The sequence below is a fragment of the Falco punctatus genome (assembly GCF_963210335.1).
Source record: "Falco punctatus genome assembly, chromosome: 8".
In the NCBI taxonomy this organism is placed as follows: domain Eukaryota; kingdom Metazoa; phylum Chordata; class Aves; order Falconiformes; family Falconidae; genus Falco; species Falco punctatus.
Genome location: NC_137588.1, coordinates 18,837,415 through 18,856,283, shown reverse-complemented (window position 1 = coordinate 18,856,283; position 18,869 = coordinate 18,837,415). Strand labels below are relative to the sequence as shown.

Here is an 18,869-nt window from a genome sequence, read left to right as displayed (position 1 = left end):
AAGGCTGTGAGCTATTTCCAAATGTCCTGGGGCTTGTCCTTTAAGGAGAACGAAAAGGGCATTTGCTTATTTTCTGATTAAAATGCGGCAGGAATCTGCCGAAAGATAAATGTGCAGTCCAAATACCGAGGCTGAGGGCTGCATCGGCGACCAGTCTACACGCTAAAATCTCATCATACCAGATATACACTTCTGTGTGCACAGAAATATAGAAATACAATAGAGGAAGAGCTGAGGCTTCGGGCGAAGCTGGGAGTACAGTCAGTGCTACCGTGCGATCCCCACGCTCAGAAATAACACCTTTGAAGGAATGGCCAGCATGCTCTTTTGTTTATTCTATAAGCTTTCATATTTAGGAAAAGGCATAATATCATCAGTATGCCGTCCCGTCCCCCAGCCCCCAGCCCCCCGGGCCCTTGGTCAAAAAAATCCGGGGAATCTGAACCTCAGCCCAGACGCCGACTCTTTCTATGAAAATATGGTACATAGAAATCTGGGCAACGTGACAGTTGTATTATTAAAAGAAGAAAGGAGACAATATCGTGGCCAATTTTTTTCCCCCTTAAATAAAAACTATTCTTCAATCTCCCTGCAATATAACAGCGTGGCATAAAATATACAATCCGCGCGTTTAAAGACACCCTAAATCGAGTAAATGAAAGGAATTTTACTAAAAGCTTCCTGGGTTCCAGCCTGTTTTAAAAATAAGATATTTCTCGCAATACCTTTGTTACTGAAGGCATCTGCAAAATATCTAGCCTCTTTCGTACCTCTCTCCCATCCCCCTCCCATAATGAGACACAAACACAGCAAACTGCAACTATGAGAATCCTCAGCACAGCCGAGACAAAAAAATAATCGTATCACCAGTAATAAGGTTTAGGAAGATAAGGCGGTGAAAATTAAGCCCTGCTGCTACGTCTGGTAACCTCCAGTTTTTAGCCCATCAAACCTGACATTTGCTAGAGGAGAAAACTGTAATGTCCACCTATGCTTTATTACAAACAGTAATTTACATCTGCATGGACCCATTGGTTGGTTTTTTTTTTTTCCTCCCCCCCTTCCTCATTCGGAAAAATATGGGGCTCTGGGAGCAAAACCTTTATATTAATGTAGATTGTATATCTCATTTATTGCACAATATTGATTTATTTATTAATGTTAATTACTTGATTCCATTTTAATATGATTTAAAACAAGAGTGACATTAAATGCCCAGAGCCTAAGTCCCCAGTTCCCCAGTGGCTCTCGCATGTTTATTCAACTTCTATTTACATCAAACTTAAACTTTCCTACTGTTCATTTTCAATAAAAAATTGCTGCCCGTTTTTAAAAACCCTCATGATTTATCGTGAGCGAAGGGTCTTACGGAGCCGTTTGCCAGTCCCGAGTACGGTATTTAAACAACCATCATCTGAGTTTCCGTGTAGTGACATGCAAGAAATTCATATTTTCAATTTAAAAAATCAAAGACCCCTCATGTCTAATCAGGAGCCAAGAAGCCAGCTCCTCCAGCATCAGCGAGGCTGGAGGGGAAAGCAGCTCAGCATTTGCTTATTGTTTTAACTTTACTGTTGGGCGAAACCCGCTGCAAACCTCTGGGCTGATACTTCAGCTGGGATATTTCTGGGACCCCCTTTTCTTAAAGTGTAAATAAAGATTATGAAAGAGCCATTTGATGGGCATAAAATTCCTGATTAGATTTAACAGTCAAGTCTTAAACTGCGTCAAGGAAAATAGTATTTTGTTTCTTTAAACTCTGTGGGTTGTCCGGGCTGTTGTTGAAGAAGAGGAAATTGCTAGAAAGCGAGGGGGGGAACGCCGCGCTCGGAGGGAGCGTCGTGGGCTCCGCCGCAGCTTCTCTCCCGGCGCAGGCGAATCTTAGCAATGGCTCTGATCATGATCTTAAACAGCATCTTGCCGGAGCGCCCGTCTCCCTGCTCAACCCTCGGTGGCGGTGAAGCGTGCCCGGAGAGGGCAGGGGGCTGCGCCGGGCGCAGGGGATGCTGCGAAAAGATCTTGAAGGCAGCGAATATTACGAAGGTAATATTTAAACTCTCCGGCAACCCCGAAGCTGGAGGCTGCAGCTATAAAAGACACTGGCTCTTAACCTGACAATGATGTTGTATTTGAACAGCTGCGATAAGGTTTTAAAAGGTCTGTCTCATTGCCACAGCGAAATTTTAAACAGGGTTATTGTTTCCAGCAATGTAAAGTGTACGGTAAAGTGCAAAACGTCCAAACGCCAGGAAACAGGGGAAAATTCAAATCCATCCTGGTGGAAAACGCATGTTTGTAGCTGGGTGAAAGGCGCATTTAAATTTTTAAAAATCCTTTCACGTGCTGCCTGCTCTTAGGGATCTGAAAGGGTGTTTTGATGGTGGAAAGGCCCAAAATGAACAGGCGGATGAATCCGAAACAAAAATTATCAACAAGTTCACTTTGTCTGGATGAGAGTCCTTGACAGCATTAGTCCCAGATAAGAAATACTCCAGTTTGAAAACGGGGGGGGAGGGAGGGGGGCGGGGGGGGAAGGAAAAAGTAATAAACAGTTTGTACCATCACTATTTAAAATGTAATAGCTGCGGGTGTAAATATGGGTACGAAGTGGGGGGAAAACAGTAAAACACCTTTAAAATGTTGGGACAGAAAACTCTGATTTGCCAGGTAGACAGTTACTGTTGCCTTCGGTATTTTTTTTCTTTTTATAATACAGATGCATTTTTCATTCTTATAAAAAAAAAAAAAAAAAGGAAAGAAAAGGAAAGGAAAGGAAAAGTTGCTCGAAGAGTTGCAGATATGAGTTGCTGTATGTTTTTTAATGAGCAATACTACAGAAGGAGAAATTATCTTCATGGTGCTTTCAGTTTCCAGGGCAAGTGAAACCCCCACTTTTTTTCCCAGGCGGTCGGGAGAGAGCATTGTAAAATAATTTTAGGAATGTAGCTTCCCTATAAAACTCGAGTTATGACAAAAGTCTAGCTTTTAATATTTGACGATTTGTGTTAAAACAAAAATTGACCTTCTCGGTTAGCAGCGAGGAAAAAAATCAATAGTATAATTTTCAATAATTCATAACGCGAACGCCATTATGCTAAATCTTAACTATTAATCTTATCCTTTACAAAGTCTCGATTGATTTGTTAATAAAATATCTTCCCGTGCGCGGCAACAGAGGGTATAACTCTTGAAAAAGCTTCAGAAGCAAGAAAATTACCAAGTAGCCCGAGAATGTAGATGAGGGTTTTATTGATCGCCCCTGATTCTCCTTAATACGCATTAATAAATCCCGCAACCTTTTGTCCCCGCACTTGTCAGGAGCGGGACTTTCACCGGAGCCATCGCGGGCGGCCACGTTCTTCCGCCCGCCGTGCCACGCGGGGGGTTCCGCGCCCGCGGAGGCTCCGCGGCGCGGCGGGGGGGGGCGCGGGGCGGCGCGGCGGGGCCCGGGCCCGGGCCGGCTGCCGCAGCGCGGGCGGCGGGCGCGGCGGGGCGGTGCGGTGCGGTGCCGGCGCGGCGGCCTAGGGGTCGCTGTTGACCGCGGCGGGGCGCGGCGGGGCGGCGCGGCGGGGCGCGTCAGCGGCGGGGCGGCGGGGCGCGGGGCGGCGGGCGCTGCCATTGGCCCGGCTGTCATGTGGTCGCGCGGAGGCATCCGCAATTACACGGGAATGTTTTCCTAGAGATGTCAGCCTACAAAGGACACAATCTCTCTTCCTCAAATTCCGCCCCAAAATGTCCTTTCCCAACAGCTCTCCTGCCGCTAATACTTTTTTAGTAGATTCTCTCATCAGTGCGTGCAGGAGTGACAGTTTCTACTCCAACAGCGCCAGCATGTATATGCCACCTAGCACAGACATTGGGACGTATGGGATGCAAACCTGTGGACTCCTTCCGTCTCTGGCTAAAAGAGAAGTTAATCACCAAAATATGGGTATGAATGTACATCCTTATATACCTCAAGTAGACACTTGGACAGACCCGAACAGATCTTGTCGAATAGAGCAACCTGTTACACAGCAGGTCCCCACTTGTTCCTTCACTACAAATATTAAAGAAGAAAGCAATTGCTGCATGTATTCCGATAAGAGATCCAAACTCATTTCTGCAGACGTCCCTTCCTACCAGAGGCTGGTGTCTGAATCATGCCCCATTGAGAACCCCGAGGTTCCCGTCCCAGGATATTTTAGACTGAGCCAGACCTACGCCACTGGGAAAACCCAAGAGTACAATAATAGCCCTGAAACGAGTTCAACTGTAATGTTACAGTTAAACCCTCGCGGCAGCTCCAAACCGCAGATATCTGCTCAACTTCAGCTGGAAAAGAAAATGAATGAAAACCCGAACAACCAAGACAGCACTGCTAAAGTCTCTCAAGTGGAAAGTCCCGAGCCCAAGTCCACGTTGCAAGACGAGCGGAGCTGCCTGCCCGAAGGCTCCGTGTCCAGCCCAGAAGTCCAGGAGAAGGAGAGTAAAGGTCTGTATTACCGAGTTTAAGCCGTGCCGTGGTGTAACTCCAACACGCCAGCACCATAAAGCACGCTCGAATATACTAACGAGCATCACAGCCATCACATTTAATGCTAAGGAGTATCGGGCTGCAGGTGCTGTGTCTCTGAAGATTTTGGCAGGCAAAAATGCTACACAAAAGGGTCCAAAGATTTTCTGTAGAGATCTGCCTCTGTCGTGCATGCAGACCGCCTCTGTGATGCGGGGAATATAGCCGTGTGCTCCTTAATGCGCTGCAGCAGCCAAAAGCAGCCCCATACCTCTAAAAAAGCAGGTCTGGAGGTTGTAAAATACGACCAGCTCAACTTTTCTCTCGTAATATTTCGCTGTTGTTTTTTTTTTTTTTTTCACTGAGCCTTACTGTGGTTTGAATTCATTTAAAGTTAATTACAAATCCTATTAAAATAGGTGAGGAATAGGTGCTACCAGGCTGGGTAAAGTTGGAAACAAATGCACAATGAAAGCAGCAGCCCGCTATCTGCCTGGTCCAAAGGTGGAATATTTCAGTGTGGTGCTTTAGATAACCTTGGATTGGTCTCCAAAAGTGCAACAGTATTTTGAAATGCGTTTGAAAGCTAAAGGTGGTGGTAATCTGATTTTATTTTCCCTTTAAAAGTGCACAAGAGCCTTCCTTTCGAACGGCGTGTGTCGAAGAATCCCAAAACGGGAAATTTTCTTCTATCAAAATGTACTTTGCAACCTCTAGGTCGATTTTTACCCTACGTGTGCATGGAGATTCTTTTTATGTGAATTATATTTAACAGCCCAGGTCTAGGTTGATGAGGAGCAGATTTCTTTCTGGTGGGGAAAAAAAAATCTAAAAGGAAAATGGGAAAAAAAACCCGAGGCAGAGGATGTTAATTTCGTGTATGTCTTTTCGGTTGGGAAAACGTCTATGTCTGCTTCTAGGTGTGCTTGTGTAATTCAGCTGTTGGCTGGGGGGATGCTGCTTCAAAATACAATGCGCGAGGGTATTTTGTAATTTGGATATTTTCGTAGCAAGTGTCGTGGGAGCCCGAGGCGGCCATGGTGAGGCTAGACCCGTTAAAATGTGGCCATGAGGCTGGTGGCAGGTTAAATATTGTTGAAATGCTAAACGACAGCTGAAAACTTGAGATTCCCTTTTGGAAGGGGCAGGAGTGCGGGGCGGCTGCAAGGCAGGGTGCCGTGTGGTGGGGACGGGCGAGCTCAGCCTGGCAGCAGGTCCCCTCTCTGTGCCCACACCTCACCCGAGCTGTGTTTAATGCCCACATCCACCATATCTGCCAGACACTGCAGAGGAGGGGTCATGGCCAAGGGTACACTCTAACAGCCTGAGGTATTTTTGATTTTTTTTTCTTTTTCTTCTTTGATTTTGATAGAGGAAATCAAGTCTGATACTCCAACAAGCAATTGGCTAACTGCAAAGAGTGGCAGAAAGAAGAGGTGTCCTTATACTAAACACCAAACACTGGAATTAGAGAAAGAGTTCTTATTCAATATGTATCTCACTCGAGAGCGCCGTCTAGAGATCAGTAAGAGCGTAAACCTCACTGACAGGCAGGTCAAGATTTGGTTTCAAAACCGCAGAATGAAGCTCAAGAAGATGAGCAGGGAGAACCGAATCCGGGAACTGACCGCTAATCTGACCTTCTCTTAAACCCTAACCCCGGGGGGGGCACCAGTGAGAAATGGGCACAGCACCACCACTTGCAAAAGGCAGGAGAGACTCTGGCAAAACCCGGCATTTTCCAGTTTTGTTTTGGTTTTTTTTTCTGATAGAATGTGACTCTTCGTCCTTCTTTTAGCGCTGCAAGTGAATATGTATTACTATGATGAGTATATATAAAACCTAGCACGTGTAATTTATTTTTGTTCTCATCGTAATGCAGGGTAACTATTATTGAATATTATCATTTGGTCTTAACTTATTGGAACTGTCGAACATCCAAGCAATGTGACTTTTTCATGTTTTTACTAACAAAATGGTATTTATGTGGGGCTGTTACACGGGCCATAACGTTTTGAGTACATTCAATACTTTAAGAAAAATGGGGGGGGGGCGGACTTTGGGGGCGGGGGGAAAGAGAAGCACATTATAATGTAACTATCCTCGCAAATGAACTTAGAGATTGTCCTTCGTAAAATGGAATATTTCCTTCTTCTCCATTGTAGACATTTCCTTGTGGTGCATATGTGGAATAGTAGTCGTTCAGCAGCAATATGTCCTTCTTGTGCATGTTCTGTTCGCATGTATAATGCAATAAACTCTGTAAACTACTGCGGTTCCTTTGGTTTTCTACAAATATTTATAGTAGGGATGCAGGTTGGTCTCCTGATCTTTCTCTATCACCAGCTCTTTGGACTGATGTACCTCCTTTGCCATTTTCTGGTCTTTGTGTGTGTCTGCCTCGTTTGCTTTCCTTCTTTTCCCCTCTTTTTCTTTTTTTTTTTTTTTTCCCCTTCCCCTTCCTTTTTTTTTAGGGGTGGGGTGGAGACTGCGGCGGGAAATGATGTAAACCTAATTCATTTATAATTGTGCCTGTAAACAAATGATTAATTGATAAAATGTTGTGTGATGTTCGCAGTCTGACAAACTGAATGAAAAAAAAAAAAGAGAGAGAGAAAGGAAAAAAAAAATAAAAACGTAGTAAAATATTATGACCTAAACTGGACATCCTCAACCAATCAACTCATAAATGGTAAGTGATAAAAAATCTTTCTACTACAAGCTGTCAGCAATATGTGTGTAATTTTGTTTGACGTTCATACGTTGATTCAAAAAATATCAGTCACTGCATGCTTACAATGTGTAGACTTTGATTTCGTGCCTTTACTCGCTTAAAAAAAAAAAACATCATTCCAAATGCAAAGCCGGGTCTAAGTTAATGTTAAGTAGTTCGGTTCTTGGTCAGCTCAAGAGCTTTCAGAAGATGGTGGATGGGAAAATGTTGCCTCAAACAGCTGGCAAGGTTGGCTTTTTTGAGCAGAAACGCTCCCAAGCGTGCTTACAAAAGTACACCAGCCTCCTCAGACCTACTTTTGTCACCCTGCACCGTTTCTGTTTGCTCAGAAATCGTTTTATTTCGCGCAATTCCATTTTAGTAGCACACATCCAGATAATGACGTTCACGACTCTTAACCCTTTCTGTACATAGCTGAAAAATGTTGTTAGCAGGGCTCTGTACTGGAGGTTGGGGAAGGGCGTGTGTTTGTGAGAGTGGGTGAGTGCCTGTGTGAGCAGAAATACTAAGCAGAACAGCAAATGGCTTGCAAATGAACATGACTCCAAATTGAAGTGCAAATACTTGGGCATACTTTCACCTTCAAACAGTACTGGAAAAATAGCGTGGCTACTGTTTGCGCTGGGAAACCAGCTTCATCACAATCAACGCCCATTCGTCCCCTAAGCATTTTCTAAATCAAGAAATTAAACGCAAGATAGTGCCAGTGTTGTCTGACTTGGTGACACTGATACTGCTCATATGCAGCTGGTGGCGTTGTATTTTGCTCTCTTGTCGCTGATATTTAATTTAAGCCGATACTTTCTCATGTGCACGTTTACTCGTAGGACAGAGGTGTATTTTCCTCAAACCAAAGCATCATCGTTTTGAAGCTGCAGGAGCCGCAAGCACGTAGGTATTTTGTGCTCGCTCTCCTTTCGAAAACAAACAACAAAACTGTGCTCGGAAAAAAAAACCCACCTCTTTAAATATCGCAATCATTTGAACCGTCTTTTATTTTCCTTTAAAGATACTCGCTACATCACCAAAGAAGTTTCAGCAGTGGGAAGTAATTAGCTGGCTCTATACCAAGTGTTTAACTTATATAAAAAAGGAGGCTCACTCTCATCTGCCTGCTTTATCAATTTATATCTGTGTGAAGCGAGGGGCAATTTTTCGCCATACCACAAACCCTACTTCTAGAGAAAAATATAACAGAAGTATGAAAACGCGAAGGAAAATGTTAGTGTGAGATGACAAAAAAAATGTTTGGGGAAAAAAAAAAAAAGACAAAGAAAAAAAAGGGAGAATTAAAAAGGAAGAAAACAACCTAAGAGAGTAATAAATCATTAAATAAACAGGAATTTCAGTCCCTTCCTCATAACGGCCCGCGAGTAGGAAGTGTTTTCTCAGTGCTGCAGTTCGTGCCCTCGGCGGGCTGTGCTGCGGGTCTCCACTAACTGTGTGCGTCTCCTCCAGATCCCGACACAGCCACCGTCCCTCGCTCGGGAGAGCAGGCGTGGGCAGAAGACCATGGGTAATCTAGTTTTCAATACTAACCGGGCACCGTTTCGCTCGGGGAAGGATAACTGGGCCGGGAGGGAGGGCAGGGAAGGGAAGGGAGGGAAAAGAAAGGAAAGCGGGCAAAAATCTCACGTAGGCATTGAACGTGGCCAGCGCGGCCCGGCCCGGCTCCCCTTAGCTAGGGGCGGAGGAGGCAGCTCTGCCGGGGAGCGGGGGCAGCGGCAGCCCCGCGCCCCTCCGAGGGCCAGAGCCCGCCTGCCTGCCCGCCCGCCTGCCCGCCTGCCTGCCTGCCCTTCTGCCTGTGCGGCCCCTGCCCCGCCGCCGCGCGGCCTCCTCTGGGCAGCGTTTGCCCGCGTCCCCTCCCGGGCCGCGCTGGGCACCAAGAGGGGGGCTGTGCTGGAGCTGTGTAGCCCCCAAGTTTCGCAGATACAGGAGCATGTGTTCAGCCACACGCCAGTTGTGCTCGGAGACACAGGCTTTGCTGTTTCCATCCGTCCATTTTATTAGGGACACATTAATCTATAATCAAATACACCTCATAAAATTTTTATTGAAAGGCATAAAATCATTACAGAGGTCTTCCACCTGTTTTAAAACAACACAATGGGCATCTCTTTTAAAAAGTGTATCCTTTCCATGGAAACTTTCTGTCTGGGGGTGGGGGGAGCGGATAATAATATCCGCACATGCTCTGAAATATGGAAGTACCGCAATGTGCTTTTACTGTAACATTTTCCTGTTTTATGAGAAGTCGTTACAGTCCCAGCTTGCGATGGTTTGTTTTTACAGGCAAGAATCCCCCTTTCCCAGCGGGTTTCCTCAGCAGCTTGGAGTGTGATTAGCAAGCCAAGGCTGTTGGGTTTATTTAAACACCCTGCCTCTCATTGATTAAGAAATGAATGGCAGAAATCACTCAAAGGAGGTGAAGAAATAGTCCGCGCCCGCCGCGGCCGTGGGCTGCCAGCGCGGCCACGCCCGCCGCGTCCCGGGCAGGCATGGCAGGCAGGGCAGGCAGGGCAGGCAGGGCAGGCAGGCGGGCAGGGAGAGCGGGCAGTGAAGGCGGGCAGGGCAGGGGCGCAGGCAGGGCAGGCAGGCGGGCAGGGCAGGGCGGGCGGGCAAGCGGGCAGGCAGGACAGGCAGGCGGGCTGGCGGCCCCTGCGCGGTCCGAGCGCACAGCCGGCGCGGCGCGCTGTGCGGGGCCGTTGTTGATGATGATTTTTTTTTTTTAATCACAGCAGCCCCAGTTTAGCGGATTGATTTACTCGCAGTATTGGTAAATATGATCACGTGGGCTCCGCAACCAATGGTTGAGGGTTGCAGTCTGCAAAATACTACGATTGTTCTCCGGGAGGGTATCATATACAGTTAACAGTGTAACCTTTTATATGACTAAGAGGGGAGCCTAAAATGTCGTCTAGTGGCACCATAAGTAACTATTATGTCGATTCTCTCATAGGCCATGAAAGCGAAGAAGTTTATGGGAGTAGATTCGTCCAGGGAGGTCACAGTGCGACCTCCAGGCCATCAGGTGTTGCAGAGAGTTCAGATTTTTCCTCTTGTAGCTTTGCACCAAAATCCACCGTGTTCTCCACCTCCTGGTCCGCGGTTCACCCTCAGCCGTCTGCGGCAATGACCGGGATCTACCACCCCTACATGCACCAGCCCCACTTAGGGGCAGCCGACGCCGGCCGCTACGTGCGGTCCTGGATTGAGCCCTTCCCGGGCTTCCCGGGCGGCGGCGGCGGCGGTGGCGGCAGCGGCGGCTCCGCGTCCAGCTCCGGCTCCTCCAACGGACGCCACTACGGGATAAAGCCGGAGACGGGAGCAGCCGCCTCCTCGTCTTCCTCCTCCTCCTCCTCCTCCTCCAAAAGGACTGAGTGCTCCTCGTCCCGGGAGTCCCAGGGGATCGGTGTGCCCGAGTACACGTGCAGCTCCTTCCTCCAGGAGCCCCGGGAGAAGGCGGCTGCCGGCAGCTCCAAGGACCCCGCCGCCTGCAGCCACAACCCCAGCCCGAGCAGCGATCTGAAGGAGGAGAAACAGCAGCAACTTGACCCAAGTAAGTTAAAAAAAAAAAGGGGGGGGGGGGAGAGAGGGAGAGAGGCAGAGAGAGGGGGAGAAAGAAAGGAAGGAAGGAAGGAAGGAAGGAAGAAAGAAAGAAAGAAGGAAAGAAAGAAAGAAAAGAAAGAAAGAAATTGCCCCTTTGATTTATTGCCGAAACCTGTAAGGCTCGAATGTGCAAAACTGATAGTTTTACTAACCTATAAAAACGTCTAGACGCCTACCCCAGCGCAAGCAGCAACAAGCACCCATAAAAGACTCCACATAACCACCTACCATCAAGACATCATTTGTACAGTAAACAGACTGGGGCATTAAGGCTTTTATGATAATTCCTCCAAAGTTGTGAAAACAGTCCATCCTTCGTTAAATTAATTTAACGACCTTTCTCTCCCCCCACCGCCTCCCGTTCCCTCTATACCTCCCTTCTTCCAGATAACCCTGCAGCAAACTGGATCCACGCTCGTTCAACGAGGAAAAAGCGTTGTCCCTACACAAAGTATCAAACTCTGGAACTGGAAAAGGAATTTCTGTTTAACATGTACCTCACCCGAGACCGCCGTTATGAAGTAGCTAGGATTTTAAATCTCACAGAGAGACAGGTCAAAATCTGGTTTCAGAACAGAAGAATGAAAATGAAAAAGATGAACAAGGAGAAAGGCAATAAAGGAGACTAACGCTGGGGTACAAACGCAGTTGGGGAATATTGCTTTAGTTTTGAGTTTGGGGGTTTGGAGTTTTGTTTGGGGTTTGGGGTTTTGGTCGTTGGGGTTTGGGTTGTTTGAATGTTTTTTTTTTTTTTTGTTGGTTTGGTTTTATTCTCCTCCTGCACCCTCAGCTCCCCCCCCCCCCCCCCCCCCCCCGTTTCTCCTCCTCTCACGCCCCCCCACCCCGGGAACTTTAAATCAATCTGGCCTTTTTTTTTTTTTTTTTTAGATAGAAGTGAAACGTGGTCTATGTCAGGTATTTTGGGAAATTTTGTCTTGCTCGCCAACGTGTTTTGCAGAGTCGCTTCATCCCCCTCTCCTTCTTCCCAGACCGTTTGGTTGATGATATTGTGAGTGCACGTTAGCTTTGGGAACTCCATCCGATGTTAAATGTTTGACATGTTTCTTAAAAGTGATGTAGTCTAGATAGTTACTTTGACAAAATAAAGGTAAGGAAATTAATTATAATTACGGTAATAAAATATATATTAAATCACAGGCGCTTAAATCAATGGGGGTGCTGTGTTGTCCACGATTTACTAAGAGAAAACCTTTCCCAAAACCTCTGCTTTCTAGGTCTGCATTTCGCTCCTTTGCAATAGATGCCACAGTAAGGCCACGAGCTATTCCCCCCCTTTAGAGCACTGTTAGGAGGTTGTCTCATCCCTGAAGCCGTTCGCAATAGGCCTAACGTCTGCCGGTCTCCCGGCTAGCTGGCGTCCCTGCCCCTGGTGACTGTTGTATTAATTAACCACCCCGTGTCTCGAACTACAGACCTGTTGTAATTGTTGTCAGTTATTACACAATAAAGTCTGCCGTGACCGAACGACAGCGCTGCGGTGAGAGGAGAAATCTGTGCGCCCCTCGCGATGCCCTCCGCGCCGCCCCCGCGCAAGCCCCCGCGCAGCCACGCGCTGCCGGGCCGGGACCGCGGGGCAGCGGCACCTCCGACAGCCACAAAGGCCGGAGAGCCACGGCCCCCCGGCCTGACAGACGTTTGCTCTTGGAGGTCAGTGGCGCGGAGGCCGGCCTCGGCCGCGCCGTGTAGGTGCGCCCGCTGCCGTGCCGCTCCTCAGCGCCTCATCCACCAGCGCTCGCTGAGACATCAGCCATCTCCCGGGACAATTTAGGGAATATTTCCGCACCGGTCCTCCAAAGCCAATGAAGCAAAATTATGCCTATTGCTTAAACATTTTTCTTTTTCTTTTGTGTGCGTGTGTGACGGGGGGGGGGGCGGGGGGGGGGGCGGGCGTTTTTAACCTCTGCGCTCTTAATCTGAAGGTTGGGAAGCTCGGGGGGGGGGGGGGGGACACGGCTGCTGCCAAACGTTCAGCTTTGTTGACGAGAGCTCATTTAGCGACGCGTCTCATGCCTTCTGCATTTATAAACACACATGACTTTATCAAGATAATTGAGATGAAGTTCATTGTAAAAAATACTTTGTTTAAAGAGCAACCATTAAAATGAAGGACCCGTAAATATTTACGAGCAGTTCAGTTAATTCAAGATTAAGGGGAGAGCTGAGAGACCTGGTGTTTAATGCTTTTTACCTCTGAAGAAAAAAAAAAGGGGGGGGGGGGGGGGGGGGCAAAAGCATGCAGTGCCAGGAAAAGGTGTTGCATTGCTTCCCACCCATTGTCGAGAAGATACCTATAATTCTTTTAAAACAGGAAGAACCGTGGTATAATAAAACCATTGAGATGGCTAGACGTCTGGACCTAATGAGTTTACGATATGCTATGGCGCTTTTCTTTGAAACCACCTTATTTTGGTGTTTGTGTTTGTTAGAGGTGGGGGAAAGGCCAAAAAATGCAGACAAACTAGGTCTTAAAATCTTGGACTATAAATTTCAATATGTCAGCATTGGGACAAGGCAACAGTATCAAAAAAGACCCGAAGGTCACGAAACGGAGAGATTTTACAAAGTCCACTGATTTGTTGAAATTTATTTTATTGGATATTCTACTGCAATGAATCCTACAATGTTATCCTCCATGTTTTCGAAAATAACCATGGAGGAGGGTGATCTATAACTAACAACATGTAAACAATATTATTGCCACACAACATTCTATTATGTTGATTCCAACAGAGGCTCTGGTAAGACATTGTCACCAAGCCCACACCATCTCCTTTTAATATTTTATCTGACGCAGACTGACAGATTTTACCTTGTATATTTTCTCTTCCCCCCCCCCCCTTTGTTTACCTATTTCAAATATTGTGTGCGTTTATTTCAAAATGGCAGAAAGAAAACCAAACGTTTCGGACGACGACACGCAGTACTTCCACGGAAATTACTTTTAGTGTCAAACTGAACAATAATTTAATTCCTACCCGTTGGCTGTCTTAATATATGTTTGTACATATGCACAGTCGCGTGCACACGCACACGCATTATACCGAATAATTCACAGACATGTGTGATGAAGGGCGGGGGGGTGGGGGTGAACAAAGATTCTTCTTTACTTTCGTTTACATAAATCAAACCATAAATACATAAATGCACGGGCAAACAAAATAACATGTTCAAGACAAAAACGTGTAACTCTGGAACTACCACACATGGAGAATTCGTGGTGTAGTATGTGGGGAAACATGATCGAAAACGCGATAGCAGCGGTCTTCAAAGCTCAGGCGTCTTTCCTGGCTGCCATGTGTAAACGAGGCGCATTCTTTGTATGTAGTTAATTATAGCACTGGCAAAAAAATAAAAGAGGGTCACCGAAATGTGCTAAGAAAATGGCACTGTAAACTCCGATAGACACACACAAAAAAAAAAAAAAAAAAAAAAAAAGAGGGAGAGAGAGAAGAAAACCAACCCAAAAGCAGCTAGCAAAGGAAGAGCCGCTCGTCCCCGCGCCCCCCGCTGAGGAGTGCAGAGCCGCGTCGGTGTCCCGCAGCAGCCGTTTGGGTTTTTGGCGAAATCACCGTCCGGAGATGGGGCCGGGAGAGCCGCGGGTAGCGCGGGCAGCGCAGGCAGCGCTGGGAGCGCGGGGCGGGAGGGCGCTGTCTGCCGCCGCCGCCGCGCGCCGCCAGAGGGCGTTCGCGCTCCACTGTAGCGCCACCGCCCCGCCCCGCTCTCCGCGCATCGCTCCGCGCACCGCGCACCGCTATCCGCGCCCCCGGCCGGGAGGAACCGCGGTTTCGCTTATGGGTCCGCATCCCCACCCGTGTGGCAGTGCTGTCCCGTGGGACTGGCTCCCAGGGTGGACAAGTGTGAGGAGAGGCGGGGGGCTCGGGCGCAGATGCTTGGAGCAGCCGCTGCCCCTCCGCGCCCGTCTGCAGGGTGAGACGGTGTTTCTCTGCTGCTCCCCGCCTCCGTCTCCCCCCCCCTTCCTCCCCGTCTGGCCTGGTCTCCTGCCTTCCCGCTGCTCTCCTGCGATGGGCTTTTGCTGCTGTCTGTCCTTGTGGCACCAAAAATCCCTGTGCCCCCCCTGCCTGTCCCCGGGCTGCACGGGGGTCTCTGAGCCTCCGCCGCCTTCCCAAAGGCGTGTGGCCGGGGCAGCGGGACCCTGCCCGGGCCGGGGTGTCGCTGCAGGCCCAGGGCCCGGCCGGGCACTCATATGCGGGGCAGGCGGGCCGGTCACCTGGACAAAGTGAGTTAACTGGCACGGGGGCGGTGGTGGTGGGAGTGGGGTGTGATGGGGAAGGAGCCTGCGATGCTTTTTATGTAAGCACAAGTATTTTTTGTCAATTCACAACCAAACGGTCACACGTGGCTCTGGCGGGGCCCATATTATATTTCACCTACATTTTTCGTTTTTCTTCAGAATAGGGCCGGCTCGAGCTCCTGGGGGTGTCTGTCCGAAAAGCTGGTTCCCACTGCAGGACGAGGCGCGGAAGACAGGACCGGAGACGGCGCCTCTCGGAGCGCGGGGAGCCACCAGGGTCCGCGCAGGAGGCCCGGCCGCGCTCCCCCGCGGGGGCGGCCGGCCCGAGGAGCCGGGGCAGCGCCGAGCCCTCTGGGCAGCGCCTTCCTTCCTTCCTCCCGGAGAACAGGGCTCGCTTATTTCGGACCGCGTCCCCGAGCGGTGCTAACCGCTCACCCACACATATTTCCCCCCCGCCCCCCGCCTCGGTAATGACGTCTACCAAGGGTGAAATGATGGAAAGTATATTCATAGGCATGATTTCCATTAAGTATCAATTAACCTGGAGCCTCAGCCATGCGTGCACGGCGTCAAGGGTAAATGTGCATCTCATTTCCCAGCGCTCTGCTCGTCTGCAAGGAAATGACCCGAAGGGCCCGCTGACACCGGGGCCCGGCCGCTCCACCCTGCCGCCCTGCAGACCCCCCAGCTGCCCTCGCCGACGCCCCCGGCTCCCTGCGCCGGGCACCGGCTCCCTCGGCGGCCCTCTGCCTTTCCCGGCCGGCGGCGCAGGCCGCGCTGCAGTGCTTAGCGGCGGCCCTGAGCCCCGGGAAGCGCGCCCGCGGTTATCGCGCGGGATCTGCGCGGCCGCCTCGCCCTGCGCGGCGGGGGCTTCGGCGGCTCCTGGCGAGCGCGCACCGGCGGGGGGAGCGGGGGCGCCGCAGTTGGGGTGGATCCGGGTAGGGCTGGGCCGGGTTTTTTTCTTGCCTGAGGAGCGGCACATGTAAACTGAAGCCAAAAGTCCCCCCTGAGCTCATGAGCGCGTGTGTGTGTGTGTGTGTGTGTGTGTGCGCGTGTGCGTGCGCGGGCTGCTGTGTGCCTAATAGGAAATAGTAAAAGCAGTGAGGCAGGTCATTTTGGGAGCGATTATAATCCAGTCCTGGTCACCACATACACGGAGAGCAGGAGCGGGGAGCGCACGGGCCAGCGGCGGCGGCGGCGGCATGAGCGCGGCGTAGAGGCACCGGCGGCGGCGGCGGCGGCGGGAGCAGCGCCCCGTGCCCGCGCCCGCGCCCCCGCCCGCCGCTGCCCCCTCCCCGATGAGCTCCTACTTTGTCAACCCGCTGTACTCCAAGTACAAGGCGGCGGCGGCGGCGGCGGCGGGGGAGCCCATCAATCCCCCGTACTACGACTGTCACTTCGCGCCCGAGGTGAGCGGCCGCCACGCCGCCGCCGCCGCCGCCGCTGCCGCCGCCCTGCTCTACGGGAACGGCGCGGCCACCGGCGGCTTCCCGCACTCCGCGCCCGCCGGGGCGGGGGGCGGCGGCGGCGCGGCCGCGGACTTTTACCACCCGGCCGGGGGGAGCCCCACGGCCGCCTACCAGCCGCCTCCTCCTCCCCCCGCCGCGCCTCCGCCTCCTGCCCCCTGCAGCGGGGTTACCTGTCACGGGGAGCCCGCTAAATTTTACGGATACGATAACTTACAGAGACAGCAGATTTTTACGACACAGCAAGAGGCCGAGCTGGTACAATATCCTGACTGTAAATCGTCCAGTGCTAATATTGGCGAGGAACCAGACCACTTAAATCAGAGCTCGTCTCCTGCTCAAATGTTTCCCTGGATGAGACCACAAGGTTGGACGCAGTCAAAAATTTGCTTCCATCTCACGTCTGAGTTTGAAACTTTCTTTTCCTCCTCCCGCTTCTTTCTCGCTGCCTCTCGCTCCCTGCCTCTGCCTCCCTCGCTCCCTGCCTCTCTCCCCGCGATTCCTATCACCGCGGTGGCTTGCGATAATAAAGCGATACAGTAAGCAAACAGAAACCTCTGCAGAGGGCGGCTGCCACCCCAAGGGTAGCCTTAGAGTCGCCTCTGGGACACATAGGCGCAGATGACACGCTTGCCCGGCTCCCGCCGCCACTGCCTGAGCGGGAAGGGTGCGGGGCCGGGGGGGGGGGGGGGGGGTTGGCGCTTAGCAGATGATCCAGCGACCCCGTAAACTCGGTCCCGCAAACCCCGATGAAGGGGGAGAGCGAGCTGAGGCTCTTCGTGCATCTGCTGTCGCTGTTTTTCCCGCACTCATGTGTAAAGCTTTAGACTCCTCCGTGCCCTCCACTTCCCCTGAGTTTCTGCGGGGCTTCTCTCGAGGGATTCCAGGGGGACCCGAGCCCTCGCTCCCTGCCTGCGCTTTGTTTTGAACGAGCACACCAACCTCCAAACCCCTGTGTTTTTCTTTTAAACAGCAGCGCCGGGTAGGAGGAGAGGAAGACAAACATACAGCCGATTCCAGACCCTAGAGCTGGAAAAGGAGTTCCTCTTTAACCCCTATCTGACCAGGAAGAGGAGGATCGAGGTGTCCCACGCACTAGGACTCACCGAGAGGCAGGTAAAGATCTGGTTTCAGAACAGAAGGATGAAATGGAAAAAAGAGAACAACAAGGACAAATTCCCCGCTTCCAGACAGGAGGGAAAGGAAGGGGATGCCAAAAAGGAAGCACATGATCTGGAAGAAGACAGAGCCGAAGGCCAGACGAATTAAATTTTGCCCTAAAAGCCTCTGTGAAAGGCTGTCAAAAATAACCAGCGCCACAGCCCGACATCTCGGCCCGTCTCCCCCCGTGTACGTGGTCCTGCCGTGGGACGGGTGACCCCGTCTTCCTCCGCTTGACATTTCTCTGCTTCGGGTGCTTCAGTTGTTTGTGGTTTTGTTTTGGTTTGTTTATAACTGTACCCGGAACAATCTCTAGATTTAACAGTTCATTTTCTTCTTTTGCAAATTTGATACGGAGTTTGTAGCAATACATTTCTAATGATATATATAATTATATTTTTTTGCAATCTTAAATGACGGTGATTGCGGGAAACGACATAAAATTCCTAATAATAAATATCAATAAGCAAGACATTTAACAACGCTTTATTAATCAAGACAAGTGCACTTGTACTATTTTAATTCTTGTTCTTATATTGAATAAATTAAATAAATCTAATAAATTTGAAGAAAAGATCTTAGAAATATATTTAACCTTTTGCTATGATATTTGATTAAAATAAACCAAATTTATTCAAATATAAAATGTATCGGCAACCTGTTATCCTTTTTGCAATCCGCTTTTCCAGTAACCTTCAGAGCCTCTCTGCATCTGGAACAACTCTCCCCTGCGCCTTTACCCCGTCCTTCCTCCCAGGCTGGGTGCTTCCGTGGGGTCTGGGAACGGCACATCGGATACAAAGTCCGGGTTTCGCTCCTGCCGCCTGCGCACCGCGCCAGAGCCGCCAGCCACGGGCCCTGCGGGGCCGTGGCCGAAGCCGGCGGGGACGGCGGCCCCACCTGCGGACTGAGCCCGCACTGCGGCCCGGCCCTTGGAGCCCCCTCGACGTGTGGCCTGGGCCCTGCCTTCGCTTTTTCCCGGCCTTTTACTCCGCGAAGCCGTAGGCTGCCAGCCCGACTAGGGGGAGACGGGCCCGGGGAGCACGCCGGGCCCACGCCGGCCCCGAGGGTTGCTCTCGGCCGGTGCGGGGCTTCGAGCCCCGCCACGCAAACCGGGCCTAGCCTCCCCCG

General features: G+C 50.4%; 3 protein-coding genes and 1 long non-coding RNA gene across 9 annotated transcripts; 3 read left to right on the top strand and 1 right to left on the bottom strand.

Moving 5' to 3' along the window:
* Nucleotides 1-3,729: 3,729 nt before the first annotated feature.
* Nucleotides 3,730-6,545, top strand: HOXD10 (homeobox D10). The gene is made up of 2 exons (XM_080400516.1): nt 3,730-4,474; nt 5,868-6,545. Exons 1-2 carry the CDS (start codon nt 3,733-3,735, stop codon nt 6,143-6,145), a joined length of 1,020 nt encoding a protein of 339 aa, XP_080256642.1. The 5' UTR covers nt 3,730-3,732; the 3' UTR covers nt 6,146-6,545.
* HOXD9 (homeobox D9) lies at nt 6,545-13,076 on the top strand. 4 transcript variants are annotated; one of them, XM_080400518.1, is made up of 4 exons: nt 6,545-7,187; nt 8,057-8,120; nt 8,688-10,788; nt 11,226-13,076. In XM_080400518.1, exons 3-4 carry the CDS (start codon nt 10,140-10,142, stop codon nt 11,465-11,467), a joined length of 891 nt encoding a protein of 296 aa, XP_080256644.1. In that variant the 5' UTR covers nt 6,545-7,187; nt 8,057-8,120; nt 8,688-10,139; the 3' UTR covers nt 11,468-13,076. The 4 variants fall into 4 exon arrangements, 3 of the variants coding, with proteins under 3 accessions (XP_080256644.1, XP_080256645.1, XP_080256643.1); XM_080400519.1 differs by having other exon boundaries at nt 6,545-8,120; nt 8,688-8,745; nt 10,189-10,788; XR_013930224.1 differs by having other exon boundaries at nt 6,545-10,788; nt 11,226-11,946; nt 12,074-13,076.
* Nucleotides 13,077-13,690: 614 nt separating this feature from the next.
* On the bottom strand, nt 13,691-14,396 carry LOC308068966. Its single transcript, XR_013930225.1, has 2 exons — nt 14,320-14,396; nt 13,691-14,196 (listed from the first exon to the last, which is right to left on the bottom strand). It is a non-coding gene; the product is annotated as an uncharacterized lncRNA (long non-coding RNA).
* Nucleotides 14,397-15,455: 1,059 nt separating this feature from the next.
* Nucleotides 15,456-18,384, top strand: HOXD8 (homeobox D8). Of its 3 annotated transcripts, none has more exons than XM_080400522.1 (3): nt 15,456-15,686; nt 16,797-16,944; nt 17,551-18,384. In XM_080400522.1, exons 1-3 carry the CDS (start codon nt 15,582-15,584, stop codon nt 17,844-17,846), a joined length of 549 nt encoding a protein of 182 aa, XP_080256648.1. In that variant the 5' UTR covers nt 15,456-15,581; the 3' UTR covers nt 17,847-18,384. The 3 variants fall into 3 exon arrangements, with proteins under 3 accessions (XP_080256648.1, XP_080256646.1, XP_080256647.1); XM_080400521.1 differs by lacking the exon at nt 15,456-15,686 and adding an exon at nt 15,719-16,520; XM_080400520.1 differs by lacking the exon at nt 15,456-15,686 and having other exon boundaries at nt 15,711-16,944.
* Nucleotides 18,385-18,869: the final 485 nt, after the last annotated feature.